At 53.3% G+C, this 19819-nt stretch overlaps 1 protein-coding gene across 1 annotated transcript in view; it reads left to right on the forward strand.

The window, feature by feature from the left end:
* BCR (BCR activator of RhoGEF and GTPase) overlaps nucleotides 1–19819 on the forward strand; it is a 132565-nt gene that overhangs the window by 69253 nt on the left and 43493 nt on the right. The window contains exons 2-6 of the mRNA XM_064371896.1: nucleotides 3809–3990; nucleotides 11281–11385; nucleotides 11672–11857; nucleotides 16116–16223; nucleotides 19472–19532. Of these exons, the coding sequence (XP_064227966.1) occupies nucleotides 3809–3990; nucleotides 11281–11385; nucleotides 11672–11857; nucleotides 16116–16223; nucleotides 19472–19532 (642 nt within the window). The remainder of the gene's footprint in view (nucleotides 1–3808; nucleotides 3991–11280; nucleotides 11386–11671; nucleotides 11858–16115; nucleotides 16224–19471; nucleotides 19533–19819) is intronic.

Consider the following 19819-nt stretch of genomic DNA (forward strand, 5'->3'; position numbering starts at 1 on the left):
CCTTACTGGGCACTTGATTCTTGCACCAGGTTTTAGCGTGGACGTTGCTAAGCCAGCATATGGCTTCGCAAATGTGGAGTTGTACAGTTCCTCTGGAGCGAGCCCTGGGTCCCCGAGTCTGACCCTGAAGTTCTTGCTGGGTTGACTTGACCTTGCATGGGAGTCAGTGTAGTCATGGGGGTGGAAAGAGCTCAGATAAAAGGTGCTGCACTAGGTGAAGAGGAATGTGTTGATGTCCTAAGATCATCTTTAGATAAACAGCAAAACCCTGGGTTAAAAGCTTGTCTAACCCGCCTTATTTTGTTGTTGTTTGTTTTGTTTGAGGCTTTCTCAGTCTGAAACCACGGTTTTAGTTTCTTTCTCTAGTGATAAGCAGAAAAGGGGAATCAGGAAGGGGCTTTACTGGCCCAATGTAAAACAAATTGAGAACTAATGAGTGTATTGTCTCCCTTGGACACTTGGACACCCCTGCTAGAACATTTAGTAGATGCTGACAATTCTGAGCTAATGTAAAAGCCAAGTCTGTCAGATTTCGTGAGAACCAACATAAAAAAAAAAAAGCCAAGTCTGGAGGGGCCATAGAGTGGGGGACTAGGGTGAGGAAGTTGTTGAAGGAGGCCAGGGGGATGGCAGGGCCTTCATCTAATAGTAACAGTAGCATTTTAGAGCTAGAGGGTCTTTATCGATTGTCTAGTTCACATGCCTGATTTTAAAAGAAGGAAGCTGAGGCAGGAGGATTGCTTGAGCCCAGGAGTTGGAGACCAGCTTAGGCACCATAGTGAATCAATGTCTCTGTTAAATTAATTAATGAAGTCAAGAAAGGCAAGGCGTGGATGGCTTCAGTGACCTGGACTAATACAGAGAGGTGGCAATGGGGAGGGTCAGAGCCTTGCTTCTGAGGGATTACACCACAGCTCGCTTCCCCCACCCAAAGGCCAAAGAAACTGAGCATTGACAGTCAACATAGTGATCTTGATACCTGGAGCCCACCCGATGTCCCGTGGATTAAGGAGACCATACTCCTCCATACAGCTTGTTGAGGGACTCGATGGGTGCTCCAGGCTCTTGGAGTCTTCCTGCTTTGACTGCTATGCTCAACCCAGAACTACCCTCTTCCTGGAATTCTCCTTTGGACACGCACAGAGGCAGAACCTGGCCTTGCCTTTGCAGCCAGTAGCTGTGTGCAGTCACCTGGGACAGTGCTGCAGGTCAGCAGCTGGTATAGTGCTGGACACTGGGTTGGGGTCGCTCAGCAGGTCTCAGCCCTGGCTGCCAGCTAGATTCCCCCAGGAAGCCCCTACAGCTTCGGACTCGGCACGTCTGTGTGGATCCCGGCGAAATTGTTTTCAGAGCCCCCCAAGGTGTTGCCAGTGTGGAGCTAGGGCTGGGGACACCTGTTAGAGGGCGCTGAGTCCTGTGGGACAGGAAGTGGAGAACCTGGGAGAGGGAGAGGCAGAGGCACACAGGGAAGCCAAGCCTTCGGCCGCCTGCACCCACAGCCAGTGGCAGATCACTCCAGACACACTGCTCCCCCCGACCCCGTCCCCACCATCCAAGTGGGAAGGACCAACAACAGTCCCCGATTCAGGATTGCTGGGTCAGCCGCTCCGAATGCCTGAGTGCCGCCCTGTGCCCACCCAGCCTGGATGTGTTTGTTGTCAGTTGTAAACTCGTGAATGAACACCAAGGTCACCTCTGCTGGTAACCTTTGGGCAGGGCTGCTTACAGGTGACTCATGTTGAGAGTGACGTCACCCCATCAGGGTGAGGTCTCAGAAGTCCCATGGGCCTCAAAGGCCCCCCTTGGAAGGAGTGGAGAAGGGACCCTCACATGTGCCACAGATCGGGCTAGGTCCTTGTGGGTTGACATTGGTGATGAGGAGTCCACTGGCTCAGAAAATTCAGACTTAGAACAGGCCATCAGGGAGCTCCAGATGGCTAAGGTCTTGGAAATGTGTATTGGGCTTTGTCATTCAGCCTGGGAGGAAGGGAGTGATTGTCCAGTTACTCTGTGTAACTAGTTAGTTCCAACAGGCCGGGAGCCTCTTGTAGGATAAGCCGTTCTGTCCTCCTGGGGGTACTCACATTGGGGTAAGAGTGGTCTGGGATTTTGACAGACGGTCTGGGAGGTGGGCTATGCCTCAGCCAGAAGGTGGGCTGGAGTGGGGGGTAGGGGAGCCTGTAGCCCCAGTTCCCTGGTTGGGATGGGAAGAGCATGATAGGACTCGCCGCTCATGGTGGCCAGGAGTTGCACCCCAGCCAGCATGTGCTCCTTACCCTGTCAGACCCCATAGGCAGATGCCCGAAGACTGTCCTGGCAGCAAGACGGTAGCATTTTGGGTCCCCTTTTCTTCTTTCTTTCTTTCTTTCTTTCTTTCTTTCTTTCTTTTCTTTTCTTTTCTTTTCTTTTCTTTTCTTTTCTTTTCTTTTCTTTTCTTTTCTTTTCTTTTCTTTTCTTTTCTTTTTTTTTGAGAAAGAGTCGTGCTCTGTCACCTAGGGTGGAGTGCGGTGGCGTGATCTTGGTTCATTGCAACTCCACCTTCCGGGTTCAAGCGATTCTCCTGCCTCAGTCTCCCAAGTAGCTGGGATTACTACAGGCACCTGCCACCACGCCCGGCTAATTTTTTGTATTTTTAGTAGAGATGGGGTTTCACCGTGTTGGTCAGGCTGGTCTTGAACTCCTGACCTCAAGTGATCCACCCACCTCGGCCTCCCAGAGTGCTGGGATTACAGGCGTGAGCCACTGCGCCAGGCCAGGGGTCCCCCTTTCTGTAGCAACCCAACCCGCCTGTATGGGAGAGAACAAACTGTTTTCTCTGTACACAAGCTCAACACAGAACACTTATGTGACCAAATGTGGGGACATTTTCCCACACCAAGCAGTTCTCTGCTGACACCAGGTGGGTGTCCTACAATTTCAACTCAGTTCTGACACTGTCTACCTGGAGTTAGCGTCGGATCCCACAGTTAAGGGCTCAGCTCTGGAAGACTGCCCCTAACTTCACATGTCAGTAGCAAGTCCAGGTTGTCTGGAGTAAATTGGAGTTTCTAGCAACCCCCTTTTTGAGTTTGATCCTTTGCTGGAATGGCTCACAAACTCAGGAAAATAACTTACTATATGACTGTTTTTTAATAAAAAGACACAACTCGGGAACAGCCAGACAGAAGAGGTACATAGAGCAAGGTCTGTGGGAAGGGGCGCAGAGCTTCCTGCCCTCTCCGGGCACTGCCACATTTTCAGCCCCAGAAGCTCTCCCAACCCTGTCCTTTTGGACAGCCTTCATTGTGTAGGCATGATTAACTGTATCACTGGCCATTGGTGATCAACCTTCAGCTGTGGGTCTTCCCCAGAGAGTTGGGGGTGCCAACTCTCTAATCATGTGGTTGGTTCTTCTGGCAACCAGCCCCCTTCCTGAGGCTGTCCAGGAGCCCCAGCCACCTGTCATTCATTAGCATACATAAAGACATTTATTACTTTGGAGATTCCAAGGTTTTTAGGAACTGTGTGCCAGGAAAGTAGGGAGTGGGGTATGCAAAGATCAAATACATAGTTCTTATGTCACAACCCCTGCCAGGGGGCAGACATGTCTCAGAAAGCCCCTTGTATTGTCTGAGGAGTGAGCCCATGTTCATCACCCCTCACTCTTGTGATCTTTGATCAGTCCGTCGTGAAGGTGACATCAGCATAAGGTCCTTGTGGGATGCTTGTCGGGGACAGAGATAGTGTCAGCTGGGTACATGCTGGGACGGGTTGGGTATGGATGCTCCCTTCTCTGTCTCTAACACAGGATCCTTCTTTGCACACGCAGATGGCTCGTTCGGAACACCACCTGGGTATGGCTGCGCTGCAGACCGGGCAGAGGAGCAGCGCCGGCACCAAGACGGGCTGCCCTACATCGATGACTCACCCTCCTCATCGCCCCACCTTAGCAGCAAGGGCAGGGACAGCCGAGATGCGCTGGTCTCGGGAGCCCTGGAGTCCACTAAAGCGGTGAGTCCCCACGACGCATGTGTGGCAGGAGGGCAAGGTGAGGCTCCCTGAAGCGCAGCCCCGTGCTCAGGGGTACCTAGCAGGTAGGTGGTGGAGCAGCCAATGGTTTGGAAGCCGAGTGGGTCTTGAAAAACTCCTTCCTCATCTCTACATGTGGTACACAGACAGCTTGCCAGATGTGTTGAGCCGGGAGATCGGGTGATGCTTTAAAGGAGGAGGAGGGCAGCACGTGGAGGAAGAGGCAGCACGTGGTCTTGAGGCTGAGAACGTCAGCACCAGAGACCACCTGCATGAAACAAGCAAGACCTGCATGGTGGCCCTGGCAATGCTGCTGAGCTGGGTGGTGTCTGGGCTCGGGTCCCTTTGCTTCATGAAGTTCTCTTGCTCCCTTTTACCAAAGCGTGTGCTGAGGATGGCTCCATCCATGTGACCAGAGCCTTTCCTGTGAGTTTTCACTTTACCTTCGTTAATAATTCTTGGCCTTGCTGTCACTTTCACTTTACAAATGTGGAACTGAAGTCCTGTGGTGGATTCCCCAAGGTTGCGCGGCTAGAGAATAGTGGCACATTCAGGAGATGCTCTGCCGTGCCCACTGAGAAAGCAGTGGACCTGCCCCCACCCACCGTGAGAACATAGCCTGGGGTGGCCGCAGGCTGGGTGGTGCTGGGCCAGCTCGGCCCTGCATGGAGGACTGACTCCTCTCTCTGGTCCCACAGCTCGGGGGCTGCTTCAGCCGTGCTCTGGGCCCAGATGCACACCCCTTGCCGTTGGTGCGTGTCCGGCCACTTGACCTCTTGGGCTGAGAAAATCGCTGCCCAGGGCAGTTGCTTCTTTTTGTCTTTTTAGTCCCTGATGACAGATACCTTTCCCGGTCTGCTTAGCTTATTTCTAGATGGTTTCCACCCCGATAACAGCATAGCCTGGCACAGTGGCTCACACCTGTAATCCAAGCTACTCAGGAAGCTGAGGTGGGAAGGTTGCTTGAGTCCAGGAGTTTGAGACTGCAGTGAGCTGTGATCTTCTCTCTGCACTCCAGCCTGGGCAACAAAGCAAGACCCCATCTTTAAATAATAATAATAATAATAAAAAGAATGAAAAGAAAAAAATAATAAAATAAAAAGAGCAAGAGAGGAATGGGCTTTACCCCATTTCTGTAAGGAAGCTCCAGAAGTGTATCTTCTCACTGAGCTGCTTTTCTCTGGGGCTGATGCATTAGCTGCAGGCCCGGGACTGCAGCTTATGTATATGCTTTTGTGATTCTGAAGGCCTTGGTGCTGGGCAGCCTTCTCGTTCTGCACCGAGAGGATGGGAGAGGAAGCCAGTGGGTAACATGTACCTGCTCCATGCAGCACACACAGGCTGCTGACTTAGGCAACTCTTCCTACCCCACATCAAGTGTCAGCTGTTTACCGACCAGGAGACTGAGGTTCAAAGAGGTGAAGTAACTTGCTTGGGCTGCACAGCTCCAGGGTTTGAAGCCTTCCTGATTCTTCAGTGGACACACTTTCCCTCCCTCAGCTGTCTTGTCTTTCTTGGTGCATCCCCTCTCTTGCTGCTTCGTGAGCATGGTTTGGTACAGAGAAGGACCAAGTTCAGGTAGACTAAGTACTGAACTTGAGAAAGGCTATTTCTTTCCATCATCCTTGGGGGCTGTCTTCACCCAGCCAGTCCTTGGTGCACCTCCTGACCCTGAAAGGAAGCTGATCTGCCCACTTGGTGCCCCTGGTTCCTGTCTGGGGGTGAGACCTCCCACTCACATCCGGCTCTGACTTGGAGTATAACCCTCACCTTTCAGTGTGGGGCTCCTCTTCTGTGAAGCCACCACGATCCATCCTGGTCCCCCGGCTCCTGCTCCCTGCTTCTGCGCTTACAACAGTTGTAGGCATTTTTCACAGTGCACGTCCTGCAGGAGGTTGCTTGTCTGTGCCTGCCAGGTCAGAGTTTCCAGTCCCAAGCACACCCCCTGGCCCAGAGCCGGTCTGAAGAGGAAGGGATTGGATTGGAGGAGAACTATGTGTAGCTCCTTTCCAGAAACCTTCGGGTGCTCCTCCCAGTGGTTGGGGCCCCAGGACGAGTGCCCTTCACTGCCGTGGAGACAAGCATAGCCTTGACTGGCTGGTTTCCCTGCCAGCCATGCAACAAGCCATGCACATATCATCTTTCATTTTTGATCTTTGGTTTGAAGATATGGCTGTCGCTTCCTAGGACACCCCACTTCCCCCAGGGAGAATGGTGCTCTTTTTTTCTTTTTTTTTTGAGACAGAGTTCTGCTCTTGTTGCCCAGGTTGGAGTGCAATGGCGTGATTTCGGCTCACCGCAACCTCTGCCTCCTGGATTCAAGTGATTCTCCTGCCTCAGCCTACTGAGTAGCTGGGATTACAGGCATGCACCACCATACCTGGCTAATTTTGTATTTTTAGTAGAGATGGGGTTTCTCCATGTTGGTCAGGCTGGTCTTGAACTCCTGACCTTAGGTGATCCACCTGCCTTGGCCTCCCAAAGTGTTGGGATTACAGGCGTGAGCCATGGCACCCGGTTGGGAGCATGGTGATCTTGAGGCCAGAGGCACCCTGATCCTGACCAGCTTGTGGGGCATGGGCATCAGCCTGCTCATCCCTTTCCTCCTGCACGTCCCCACCCACCCCGCATTTGGTCCCAGATGCTGATCTTGAGTCTTCTGGGCCATGGGGCCATCAGGAAACCCTCAGGGAACTCTTTGGCAATTTGGGGTCTCAGTGGACTCCTGTGGCACGGGTCTTCTCTGTGAATACTCATTCATAGTGTAGGCAGAGGTTGGACAGAGGCCAGACACCCCCTTGCCCAGGGTGCTGTGGGAAGGATTCACATAGGCTGGCCTATTGAGACAGCCTTCAGCCCCAGGACCCTGCACAGAGGTCATCCCCTCACCCTCTCTGTGCCATGAGGACCAGGTTTTTGGGGTGCTCGCTGGGCTGGGCTGCAGGGCAATGTCCAGCCTGTTGCTAATGAAAACCTGCCCTTACCCAGAGCAGAAGAGTGTCCTTTCTCCAGCAGCTGTGCTGGCTACACATTCCCAGCCCGGAGTAGCCTGTCCCTGTCAGTCAGGGTTCTGCACCCTGATCATCACTGGGCTCCCTCAGATTAGGGGGACCGGGAGGAGGGTTAGAAGGGGCCTCCTTGCTCTCTGCCCTGTCCTGAAACTCAGTTCCAGCTCCCGCCCTTGTGTGGGCCTGGCAGCCAACTGACAACGGTTTTGTTCACCTTGTTCCGTGTTGGCTTTTCCTGCTTGGTTGTCACAAGCCCAGTTGGTTTTGTGGGTTCTTTCTTGGCTTTTATTTAGCCTCAGGTTTTGTGTTTGCACCCGCCCGGAGAGGGTCGTGGTAGGAGGGCCTTCCTTCCATGTCACTGACTTCTTTTTCCAACTTCCCTTTACCTCTGGCTTCCTCCCCGCCCCAGCCTCCTTGTCTGGCTGCACGCCCCTCCCTGCGTTCACGTCCTTTCCCATAACTGGCACGTGCACAGCCCTGAGTTATAAATAGCCCCAGGCCTGGCCCTACCTTTTGCTCTCTCGTTTTCTCTCCATGGACTTGGCTGGTTTCTGAGCCATTCCTGTCTGATGCCACCAGCACTAGACTCTAGAAGACTCTAGAAGATTCTTAGTCTGAGGAGAAGTGCCCTCATCCTGTGTCTTGTCTCCACCCCACCCAGTCCATGCCCTGGGCCAGATGTTCCCTGAGCGGCCCCGCCCTTCAGAACGGGGAGGGAGAGCTGGACCGCGTGCCTTCCTGCCTGCGCTGTTTTTCCTCCTGGCTCTCCAAACCATGTGGACAGAAGGAGACACCGTGCTCCCACCCACGCGGGCACCAGCATCTCACACTGGGTGGGGCCATCATGGGCCCTGCTGCCCTGGCAGCCTCCCTGGGCCCTGCAGGCCCCCTGGTACTCACAGTAGCAAGATTGTCCTCAGAACATGAGCAGGGCTGGCAGGCTGGGTGGGTGGGTGGTGCTGCCCCAGGGGCCTGCCATTCCCTTCACCTCTTCCCCTCTTGCGGGGCAGGGAGCAGCATCTGCACACGGTGGGAGACACCTGTACAGGCAACCGGGGGCTGCTTTCATCGACTCCACCATTCATGATGGGCAGAGGGGAGGTGTCATAGGCCACCCCACCCCATGTGTACGTGCACCGTGGGCAGCAGACTTGCTGCACTTTGGTGGCATTTCAGGGCACTGAGGCAGGCTCAACTGGCACACTGTCATGTGGAAACCCTGAAGGAGCCCTCGTAAAAACGCTGCCAAAACTAGGACCCAGCCAGGTCTCTGAGATCCACTCATTGATTTAGTAAATGAATTTTAATTGAGCACCTGGGTGTTCTGGGCACCGTGTTAGGCAAGGAAGTTCCTAGCTCAGGCACAGCCATGGCCTGGAAGCTCCCGCCCATGGAGTCACTGCCTACCCTGCCCTGGGGGGACAGGTGTGCCTGGGACATGCTTGTCCTTTTCTGCAGCTGCTCTCAGCCCAGATCTTGATGGCTGTCCCCTCTACACATATGCTCGTGTGTATAAATGCATATATATGCACACATATACACAGGCACCTGGGCAGGCTCACAGTTCATGCACACATTCTCACAGGTATGCACACACTTAGGAGATTCCCAGGACAAAATGGTGGCCCAGGAAGGCTTTTTAGATGGTCCCAGTGGGCAGATGAGGCTTTGTGGTCTAAGCCCCAGGGACTCAAGTGGGGCACAGGGTAGAGCTCCCTCCCCAGCCAGTGGAGGCTCAGGGCAGGAGGACTTTTGCCTGAGACCATGGGGCAGCCCAGGCCCTAGGCCTTTCCTGTTGAACCTGCTGTCTATACCATGACTTGGCTCCCTCCTAGCAGGCCAGGGAAATAGGACAGCAGGGTTGGGTGTAGGCAGGCGCTGTGCTGAGACCCTGATTCCACATCCAGATTCTACAGATACCATAAGGCCTGAGCTGGCCTCAGTCAGATCCTTCCTCAAACCCATCAGTTTTCACTGGGGGTGATTCTGCTCCCAGGGCATATGTGGCAGCGTCTGGAGACGTTTGTGGCTACCACAGCTTAGGGGAGAGGGTGTTACTCACATATGGTAGGTGGAGGCCAGGGATGCTGCACTGAATTTTGCAAGGCACAGGACACCCCCTAGTCCCTAACAGAGCCCCTCCAGGATGTCAGTGGGGCTGAAGAGGAGCCTGCCTGCAGCCAGTGATTTTCTCCGAAAGTGGAAAACTGAGTGATCAGGGACCACCACCCCAGTTCCACACCCGTGAGCCCAGCAACCAGTGGAGAGGTAGGTGGGGCTGTCACAGACACAGACCCCACCCCCCACACATACACACACACACACACACACACACACACACACTCACTCACTCTCTGGCACTTCTCACTGACTGCTGGCGGAGCTGATGGGCACAGGCAGGCAGAGGGAGCACAGCCTCAGCCCGGTGGAGCACTGAGGTGCTGCCATGGGCATGGCCAGCCTCCAACGTTGCCGGTAGCCAGGGAGCAGGTGGGAGTGGCCCGGAAGTCAGGCGGCAGTTTCCATGGCCTTTGGCGTCATCTTTAGTGTCATGCCTTTGCTAGGGCTGTTGTAAGTAAACATCACAGACTGAGGAGTTTATTTTCTTGTAGCTCTGGAGGCCTGAAGTTCAAGGTCAAGGAGTTGGCAGGGTTGGTTTCTTCTCAGGCCCCTCTCCCGGGCTTGTCTTCTCTATGTGTCTTCACATGATGTTCCCTACATTTGAGTCTGTGTCCTGATCTCTTCTTCTTTTACAAGTCCTGGTGGGGTGCTATGGCTCATACCTATAATCTCAGTACTCAGGGAGGCCATCGTGGAAGGATTGTTTGAGCTCAGGAGTTCAAGACCAGCCTGGGCAATGTGGCTTTTTTTTGTTTTGTTTTGAGAGGCAGTTTCGCTCTTGTTGCTCAGGCTAGAGCGCAATGGTGTGATCTCAGCTCACTGCAACCTCCACCTCCTGGGTTCAGGTGATTCTCCTGCCTCTGCCTCCCCAGTAGCTGATATTACAGTCACCTGCCACCACTCCTGGCTAATTTTTGTATTTTTGGTAGAGATGGGGTTTTACCATGTTGGCCAAGCTGGTGGTCTCGAACTCGTGACTTCAGGTGATCTGCCTGCCTCGGCCTCCCAAAGTGCTGGGATTACAGGCATGAGCCACCATGCCTCCCCCCAAAAAGATTTTGTTAAGTTAGTAGAGCATGATGGGGAGATGCCTGTGGTTCCAGCTGCTTGGGAGGATTAGGTGCGAGGATTGCTTCAGCCTGGGCTCCGGAGGCTGCAGTAAGCTGTGACTGTGCCACAGCACTCCAGTCTGAGTGACAGAGGGAGACCTCGTCTCAAAAAAAAGAACTAGACATATGGAACCTTTTGGCTTTGGTTTAGCTTAATTACCTCCTTAAAGCCCTGCCTTCAAATACAGTAACATTCTGAGGTACAGGGGGTTAAGGCTTCAACATGAATTTGGGTGGGGGGCGGGGAGACGTTATCATAACTCAGAAGGCAGTCTCCCGGGGCCATGGGCTCTGTCCCCAACATTAACGTCCAACAGTGTGCCAGCTCCATCTTTTGGAGACAAAAACAGTAGAGAATCCCTGAACTTTCAGCAGGAACGCTGATGGGAAGGGTACTTTGTCATAGCCCACATGTAAGAGGGTCCCTGTCAATGATGTCAGGGTCTAAAAAGCAGGGTCGGGGACACAGGCCTTGATCCCAAGGGACGGGGTTCTTCTAGAGTAGGTGTTAACAATCCCCGTGTTTGGGAGGGAGGTGCTGCGTAGGCCCCATCAGTCAAAGGGTCATGTGGCAGCAGCAGTCAGAGAATCCAGGTGAGGGAGCCCCATGTGAGCAGTGGGGAGGGGAGCTTGGCTGCAGCAGGAGCCGGGTGGCCATGCCATGGGCTCCGTCGCCCCCTCGGGTCAGATTCTCCTTCTCCTTCCTTGACCGTGTCAGGCAGCTACTCCTGGGTTGCATGCAGAAGGCGTGGAGAGAGGCCTGGCCCAGTCTGCTCCGCACCAAACTTTCTGTTTCGTGGTCTGGCAAGAGTAAAGGTGGCTCCAGGTATTGCCCCTGGGATTCTCTGTGGCCACAACCCTGTGGCTGAGTATGTGTTGAGGGTCCCCTTCCTCCCTTTAATTCCATGTGGAGCCTTCATGGGGGTAGGGGTTTGTCCAGAGGTCAACAAGCTGACCCTCCTCTCTCAGAAGGCCCTGATGCAAGCATCCCCCTTCCACCCTTCCAGTCTGACGTCTGTCTGTTTCTCCTGCAGAGTGAGCTGGACTTGGAAAAGGGCTTGGAGATGAGAAAATGGGTCCTGTCTGGAATCCTGGCCAGCGAGGAGACCTACCTGAGCCACCTGGAGGCACTGCTGCTGGTGAGGAGGGTGTAGGAAGCTGAGCAGGGTGGGGCGGGGCAGGGTGACAGAGTTGTGGAGCCTCTTTGCCCATAAGTCCCAGGTCAGCTGTCAGAGCCTGGGTGCAGCTCGCTGTCCCTGGTGTGGATACCAGTGGAAGACTGAGTTGCCAAGCAAAGCTGGTTTTAAAATTGTATTTGTTATGTGATTTAAAAATAAAAGTGCATATGTCAAGTAACCGTGACTGTCCACTGTCATGCCGTGCACCTGACAGATGGCAGCCCCTCTCACCTGTGCCCTCTTCCAGCCCATGAAGCCTTTGAAAGCTGCTGCCACCACCTCTCAGCCGGTGCTGACGAGTCAGCAGATCGAGACCATCTTCTTCAAAGTGCCTGAGCTCTACGAGATCCACAAGGAGTTCTATGATGGGCTCTTCCCCCGCGTGCAGCAGTGGAGCCACCTGCAGCGGGTGGGCGACCTCTTCCAGAAGCTGGTGAGTGACCCAGAGCCGGTCCTGGCACTACAGGCATGTACCACCACGCCCAGCTAAGTTTTTGTATTTTTACTAGAGAGGGTTTTGCTGTGTTGGCCAGGCTGGTCTCGAACTCCCAGCCTCAAGTGATCCACCCACCTCAGCCTTCCAAAGTGCTGGGATTACAGGTGTGAGCCACCTTGCCCAGCCTTTTTAAAAAATGCTTATTTATATAGGTTTTGTTTGTTTGTTTTTTTGAGACGGAATCTCCCTCTGTTGCCCAGGCTGGAGTGTAGTGGTGCGATCTCGGCTCACTACAACCTCCACCTCCTGGATTCAAGCTATTCTCCTGCCTCAGCCTTCTGAGTAGCTAGGATTACAGGCGAGTGCCAACACACCCAACTAATTTTTGTATTTTTAGCAGAGATGGGGTTTCACCATGTTGGCCAGGCTGGTCTCGAACTCCTGACCTTGTGATCTGCCCGCCTCAGCCTCCCAAATCCTAGCCCCCCTCAGCTGGGATTACAGATGTGAGCCACTGTGCCCAGCCTTACGTAGGTACTTATAAAAAGAGACAGGGACTCACTATGTTGTCCAGGCTGGAGTGCAGTGGCTATTCACAGGCACGATTCCACTGCTAATCAGCACAGGAGTTTTGACCTCCTTTGTTTCCAGTCTTGGCTGTTTCACTTCTTAGGCAAACTGATGGTTCCCGACTCCTGGGAGGTCACCATATTGATGCCAAACTTAGTGTGTAGTGTACTACAGCCCAGAACTGGCTGAAGCCATCCTCCAGCCTCAGCCTTCAGTGTAGCTGGGACCACAGGTACGCACACCACCATACCCTGTGTGCACACACTTTACCTGAAGCAGGCTTCCTCTACAGGGAAACAAGTCCTCTAGGGGCAGGTGTGGGCTGAGGCCAGGCCCCCTCTAAGTGTGAAGAGCATGTGATTCCTTAAAAGCCCTGTCCCCAGCACTCCTGGACTACCCAGACACTCAGCTGTAGCCTCAGGCTTCTCTTTGGCTGGTGCTGGGGACTGAGTTTTCTGCTCTGAGGTGTGGCTTTCCTGTAGGCAGACCCCTCCCTCTGCTACCCTGTGCTGCAGACCACCCCCTCGCCCAGACTCCAGGCCAGAGCTAAGACTTGAGAAACACACAAGGCACTTTGTTCCAATTCTTGCTTCTTGGGGCTCTTTCCCCTATGGCCAGAGAGCAGGAGGCTGTATTTTGATGTACGCTGCGCCCTCCATCTTTGAAGCCCCCCATTTCTCCCTGTGTGTGGCAGCAGTTTTAAAAGTAGTGGACATAACTTGGCCTGCCGCCCTCCTGAGAAAGGAAGAATCGTGGTGTTGGGGGAAGAAAAACATCCAGAGCTCTTCCTAAATAATACTCAAAATTGTTCAGAGACTTTTAAAACATGTTAATATCTGATGAACACTGGAATTTAACTTTGGAAAGTTTCTGCTGGCTTCCCTGAAGGCCTTGAACTAGGTAGCCTTCATGAGTCAGATGATGCAGCTGGAAGACTCGGGGGAGAGGCTGGGGCTGCAGTGGGAAGTTTTTCCCCGTAACCACAAGCTGAGTACTCATGTGTGCCCAACCTGGACTGGGTGTTGGGGCCTCTGCAAGAACAGATAAGTCGGGTGCCTGCCCTTGTCCCTGCAGACCAGCTCAGTAGGGTTGGCCCAGCACTGCTCCATGAGGCTTCCTGGTTGGACAAGTCTTAGGACCAAAGGAGCTCACAGTGCCCTGCCCAGTTCTGGTGCTGCCTCCAAGCCCAGGAACTCATCATCCAAGTCCAGTGGTTTAGAAAGCCAGACCCAGATGCGGCTTCTGCCACCTCCTCCTGTGGGGCTGCACGGGCTGACTTCCCCACTCCGGGTTTTGTTTCTGGCTGCAGTTTTATCAACTCAGAATTTTTATTTTTCTAATTATTTCGGACTTACAGGAGAACTATAAGAACGGGACGAAGTATAGCCTTCACCCAGATACACTGATTGTAACTTTTTGCCACATTTGCTTTATGTCTTTTTGTGCACACACAAACACACATGCACACATACACACAAGCACAGGAATTTTTTCCCCTCTGAATACTTCATTGTGTATTTGCTGTGAACAAGGACATTCTCTTCTGTAACCCACAGTACAATTTGTTAAATTCAGGAAATTTCACACTGATGAGCTACTATGATTTAATATATAGTTCATATACATTTCCTCCAAATTAACAGTCGCCTTCTTCACAGCTGTTTTCATTCTCATTCGGGTCCCGGTTTAAGATCATGTTACGAACTTGGTTGTCACCTCTCTTTAGTCTCCTTCAATCTGCTCCAGTTCCTTAGACTTTGCTTGTCTTCCGTGACCTTAACTTTGTTTTTTTTGGAGGCAGAGTCTCTATCACCCAGGCTGGAGTGCAGTGGCATGCTCTCGGCTCACTGCAGCCTCTGCCTCCTGGATTCAAGCAATTCTCCTGCCTCAGCCTCCCACATAGCTGGGATTACAGGTGCACACCTCCACACCTGGCTAATTTTTGTATTTTCAGTAGAGATGAGGTTTCACTATGTTGGCCAGGCTGGTCTCACACTCCTGACCTCAAGTGATCTGCCTGCCTCAGCGTCCCCCAAAGTGCTAGGATTATACAGGCGTGAGCTGCTGTGCCCAGCTGACCTTGACACTTTTTGAAGGGCACAGGCCTGCTCAGGTTTGCCAGTTTCCTCAGGAATAGCTTCATGTTCTGCTTCTCAGTGCATCAGATCTGGAGGCGTGTTTTTGATTAGTGAAAAATGTGGAAAGGAATTGCTTAAAACTTCTCACAAGCCACTTGGAAGATGTGAGCTCCTGGAGCAGGAGGAGGAGAAGTCCTGAAAGGAGTCCTCCTCCCAAGACCCCACCCAGCTGTCACCTCTTCTGAGAGGCTGTCCTGGCCCTGACCACATTCTCCAAAGCACCCCCATTGCTCTCGGTCCCCATCCCGGTTGTAACCATCTGCCATCACGTTGCCCGTGTGTGTTCACACATGTGTTTATCAGGTGCTCTCCTGTTAGAACACCAGCTTCAGAGGGCAGCGCCTCGTCTGAATTATTCACCACTGTGGTGACAAGGCCTAAAGCAGGCCCTTAGTTTGGTGGGGAGATACTCAGTGACTTGCAGAGGAGGAAGGAGAGAAAGGAAGAGCTCTGGGCCTCATCACTGCACTGATAAGGAAGAACCTAGCATTGGAGGATACAAGGTTTCCTCAATGTGGCAGGGGCTGGTGGGTGTCTTCTGGCTGCTACCCTTTCCTTGTACACTCTAAGACCCTTCACACAGCCTCCATAGGGAGCAGGGCCAGAAGATCAGATAATACCAAGAGTGCCTGGTTTATCCAGCATCCGGAATTGTCATCTGTAGAAACATAAAATTCAATATAAATGCAAATGCACATGGAAATAAAATTAGGTTTGACACAAAACAAATGCCAGGAGCCATGAATGCCTTGGGCTTCCAGTTTGCAATCAGCTGCAGGGGGAGTCTCCAGCCCTGACCAGTGCATCTCCTGGGTCTGCTCTTCCACTCCCCAGGCCTGAGTTTGCTGGTTTTCCCTCGCTGCCCCTAAAGCTGTTGTGAGGCCCAGAGATGGCTGTGTCTGCTGCACTCACACACAGGGGAAGTTGTTGCCGAATCGAGTGTGTGTCTGAGCTGGAGGTGCAGTAAGGATATCTGTTATAGCCTTTGGTTTAATAGAGAACAAACAAAACACCTCTCACTTTACAGCCAGTCAGTCTCTCCCCTGCCAGGTGTGCAGTGTGACACTGGGGCACCCTCATCAGGCCTGGGATGGGCTTGTGTCTGTGCAGTGGGAGGCTCTCTTCTGCAGAGGCAGCTGGACTCTGTGTGTCTTATGTGTCTGAAGGGACTGGACAGGAGTGGACACTGGGTGGGATGAGGGGTGACCTCTGTGTCCAGGATACACTCCTGCAGCCAGAATGAGAAGATGCTGCGTGCAGACACTTGTCCAGATTCACTGACAACCTCGAACTTTAGCTGCCGCTCATGGCACCATTTCAGCAAGTGGGGTGGGAGGAATAAGTAGCTCTGGAAGGGAACTGTTACCTGTGTGGCGTCGTGAGTCACTTCTCAGCATGTCATTTTGGGAGCGGGAAGTGTGCTGGGCGCGTGGGGAGGGGAGCAGGTGGGAGAGAGCAGCACAGAAGAGCCGAGGCCCCTGGAGTTCCTGATGAGCTGTTGGAGGGGCTGCAGCACCTGTCGACTCTCTCTTCCTTCCTCCCTGCAGGCCAGCCAGCTGGGTGTGTACCGGGCCTTCGTGGACAACTATGGAGTTGCCATGGAAATGGCAGAGAAGTGCTGTCAGGCCAATGCTCAGTTTGCAGAAATCTCTGAGGTAATGCCTTGATGCCGTTCAGCCAGGTGCACCCTGACTCCCACCTGTACCCTCCACCTCCCCGGGAGAACAGAGCGCCAGATCAAGATCTGGTCGTGAAACCTAGCTGTTTCCAGATTCTGTTGGGTTTGCTGCATCAGCCCCATGCTGGGGATGCTATTGTGCCCAGACAGGAGGACCAGCTGACAGGATGTCCTGCCTCCCCAGGGGCGAGGGCCTGATTCTGGGGGTTGGCCGGGTTCTGGGGACACTCTTTGCACCTTCTGTCTGCAGTGAGGAGTGTTTGTAGTTCTGCCCGTTAACAGCTCTCACCACAAGTGTCCTGAGGCTGACTTTGTACCTGGCACTGGAGGCATGGCCGGAGGTGACCCACTCTTCCTTTTCCGGCCTTTCAGAGACTTTGAGAGCGGGAAGCATTGAGGGGCTAGTGCCGCGGGGCGAGGGCTCATGTCACCTGTGCTCTCTAGACCCATGTGAGGAGCAAAGCAGCAGGTTGGAGCTGCACTGCCTGCCCCAGGCCCCACGTTTGAGAGGCTACTGACTCCCTGCCTGCATTTAGCCCCAGGAAGCTGAAACCTCAAACCATGCAGTGTTAGCACCCTGGGCCTCGAAAGAGTCATTCAGAAACAGAGACCATGAAAGGGCCATTCAGGAGGCTGGTGGCCAAGCCAGGACCAGAACCCAGCCGCACCCCTGGTCTGCACTCTCCAGACTGGGGTTCTTCCTGCCCTTCCCCACCCTGTGTCTGCCTGGTGGCCACTCTGCGACATTTTCCTCTTCAGGGGCCTTTGCTTCTTGATGATCCCACCAACTCGCTGTAGCTTTGCCTTCTGACTTGGCTTTCCAGCACCCAGCAAGGGTTCTGAGCAGAAAGTAGGGGTTCTGCATTCACGCCCTACTTCTAGTACCCATGTCTCTTTCTAACCCCGTGGTTCTCGCATGGAGCAGAATGTGAGAACCGCAGGGTTAGAAAGAGACATGGGCACTAGAAGTAGGGAGTGAATGCAGTCACCCTTGCTGAGACACACCCTCAGCTGTCACCCCTGGGCTTTTGTTCTCGAGACTTTATGCCGTCGTCCTGTTCATCACAGGACGGCGCATCATGGTCCCCGCTCTGATGTTTCCAGTAGTAACAGTACCTGCCGCCCTGTTCCTCCAGAGCCCGTGGGGCACCCCGCTCCACCGGGTGCTGCTGGTAACAGGCTCTGCATGCATCCAGGGCTCCAACTTCCCTCCCTGCTGCCAGACTCCCTCTGGACCATTCAATCTGTTCTCTCTTCCTTTTTCTTTAAATGAGCAACTGTCCTCCCCAGCAGCTGGAATGGTGACACCGAATTTGAAGTGACCTTGACAAATCAGGGACCTGAGCTTTTAAGAGCAGGTTATAGTTAGACGGGCAAGTTCAAGTCCACCCGGACAGGTTTCTGCAGAGGAGGGAGGAGACACCATGGGACGCCACCTGGGGATCACGTGGTCCCACCAGTCATGCACCAGTGGATTCTGTGCTGTGGCTGGGATGCAGGAAGTACAATGGGGCTCAGGGTCAGCCGCAAGCTGGCCCACTGTGAAGGTTTGTGGCACTTGCACCGTCAGAGCAGCATGCACTTCGGTTCTCTGTGTTTCAAAAAAGATCCAGAGAAATTGGAGTCACCCAAAGAGAGCAGAGTCAAACGCAAGGAAGAGAAAGTGGCAAGCCCTATGGAAGTGGGAGGGGGTCAGTGCTCAGGCATGAGAATTTGAGGATCACCCTCAAGTACAGGAAGGAGTGGAATAGTGTCCATCTTCTCCTGGGACAGTCCTGAGAGATGGGCAGCGTCCAGTTAGATCTGCTTTCATGGAACGCCAGCTCTCCAGAGAGTAGGTAATAGGAATTAGATGAAAAGGGCTTTGGGAGTCAGGCTGGTTTGGGAGATACAGGGTTAAGCCAAACTCACACGTTTTCTTTTCTTTTTTTTTCTTTTTTTTAAGATGGGGTTTCACCATGATGGCCAGGCTGGTCTTGAACTCCTGACCTCAGGTGATCCACCCACCTCGGCCTCCCAGAGTGCTAGGATTACAGGCGTGAGCCACCGTGCCCGGCCAACTCATACGTTTTCTTGAGTCAGGTGTTCCTGGAACTTGCAGGTAACTCCCAAGCATCGCACTTTCCAAGGCACGTGGGCCGCCTCCCAGGCTCATGTGAGCCCAGCACCTGTTTTTGCAGTCTTTCATTTGGCTCTCCCACCCCCTCACACCCTTTGGGAACTGCTGAGTCAGATGTACAGAGGAACAGTCACTGTAAGGGCTGTTAAACTCTCAGGAAAGGTACCAAAGCGCATGGCAGCGTTTGGCCCCAGCGAGCTGGAAAACACTTTCTTTTGGTCTTGAGATGTTTCCTACAACACAAGAGGTTGGCAGAGTAAACCTCAGAATCTCTTCCATCTCTGTTGCTTATGCCTTTGTTCAGAAGCTTAGTACCGGGAATTAATCTCAGCTTCCCAGCAGATCTGAGGCACACAGGGATCTTTTATACCACATTTCTCCAGTGATGCGTTCAATGCACTTGTATCAAAACATCCTAGGCTCTTCACTTATAAGCCCTGCTCTTGCCCTGGAAATCTCATTAGCACCTCATTTTTTAGCAAGTACACTTGCAAATCCGGAGACGGCGGGTGGAGGGAGAATCCAGTGTCAGTCTGCAGTGATGGGCCTGCCCTGGCTGTTTCCAAAGGCGAGTGCTCTTCCAAACTGCCAGCCCCCTGCATGCCATCTAATTGCCCCAAGAAAACAGTGATGTGTGTTTAGGAGCGTGCTCCTGTTGGCCTCCATTTGCAGGATTCTCTGAGTCAGAGGATCTCAGCCAGGCGTGATTTTGTTCACAGGGGACAGACACTTGGCAATGCCTGGAGACGCTTTTGGTTGTCACAACAGTGGGAAGGCAGGTGCGCTCCTGTGCCTATAGGTAGAGGCCAGGGCAGCCGCTTAGCACCCTGCAGTGTACAGGACACCTGCTCAGAGAATCTCCAGCCCAAAATGTCAACAGTCCTTGGCTGAGAAGGCCTGTCCCAGGTGGACCGCAGCCTCCGGGGCATCCTGGGTGCTCAGCTTGCCCGTGGGTCCCTGCGCACCCTGTGATTTCATTATCAGCTCAGAATGCGCCTGGGTTCATTGCAGTGAGGAAAAGCCCAGATTGCTGCCAAAGGTGGAACTTTCTGCCGCATCAAAGCTGCTTCTGTTATCTGTCTGAACGTGTGCTTTTCTCTCTGCAGAACCTGAGAGCCAGAAGCAACAAAGATGCCAAGGATCCTACGACCAAGAACTCCCTAGAAAGTGAGTTCTGCGTGCTGGGGCCTCTGTGTGCCCTCGTGGGGGTGCTGCTGCCCTTATAGGTGGCGGTGTGGAAAAGCAGACACAGTGCCCACTTGGGTCACACCTGGGCGCCTTCCCTGTTCTACTCTTAAAATAGAGTGGGGATGGGGAAAAAACAGCTCAGGGAGGGCTGGGAAGGACATGGTCAGGACCAGTTTGCCAACAACAGTAGCAACAAGGTGCTGTTTAAACTGACTTAAATGTCATCGTGTTGTCCCCAGTGGCCTTGTAAGGAGGATTTTTTTTTT

The sequence above is a fragment of the Aotus nancymaae genome, unplaced genomic scaffold (genome assembly GCF_030222135.1).
Source record: "Aotus nancymaae isolate 86718 unplaced genomic scaffold, 86718_ANA_hifiasm-v0.15.2.pri h1tg000210l, whole genome shotgun sequence".
Lineage (NCBI taxonomy): Eukaryota > Metazoa > Chordata > Mammalia > Primates > Aotidae > Aotus > Aotus nancymaae.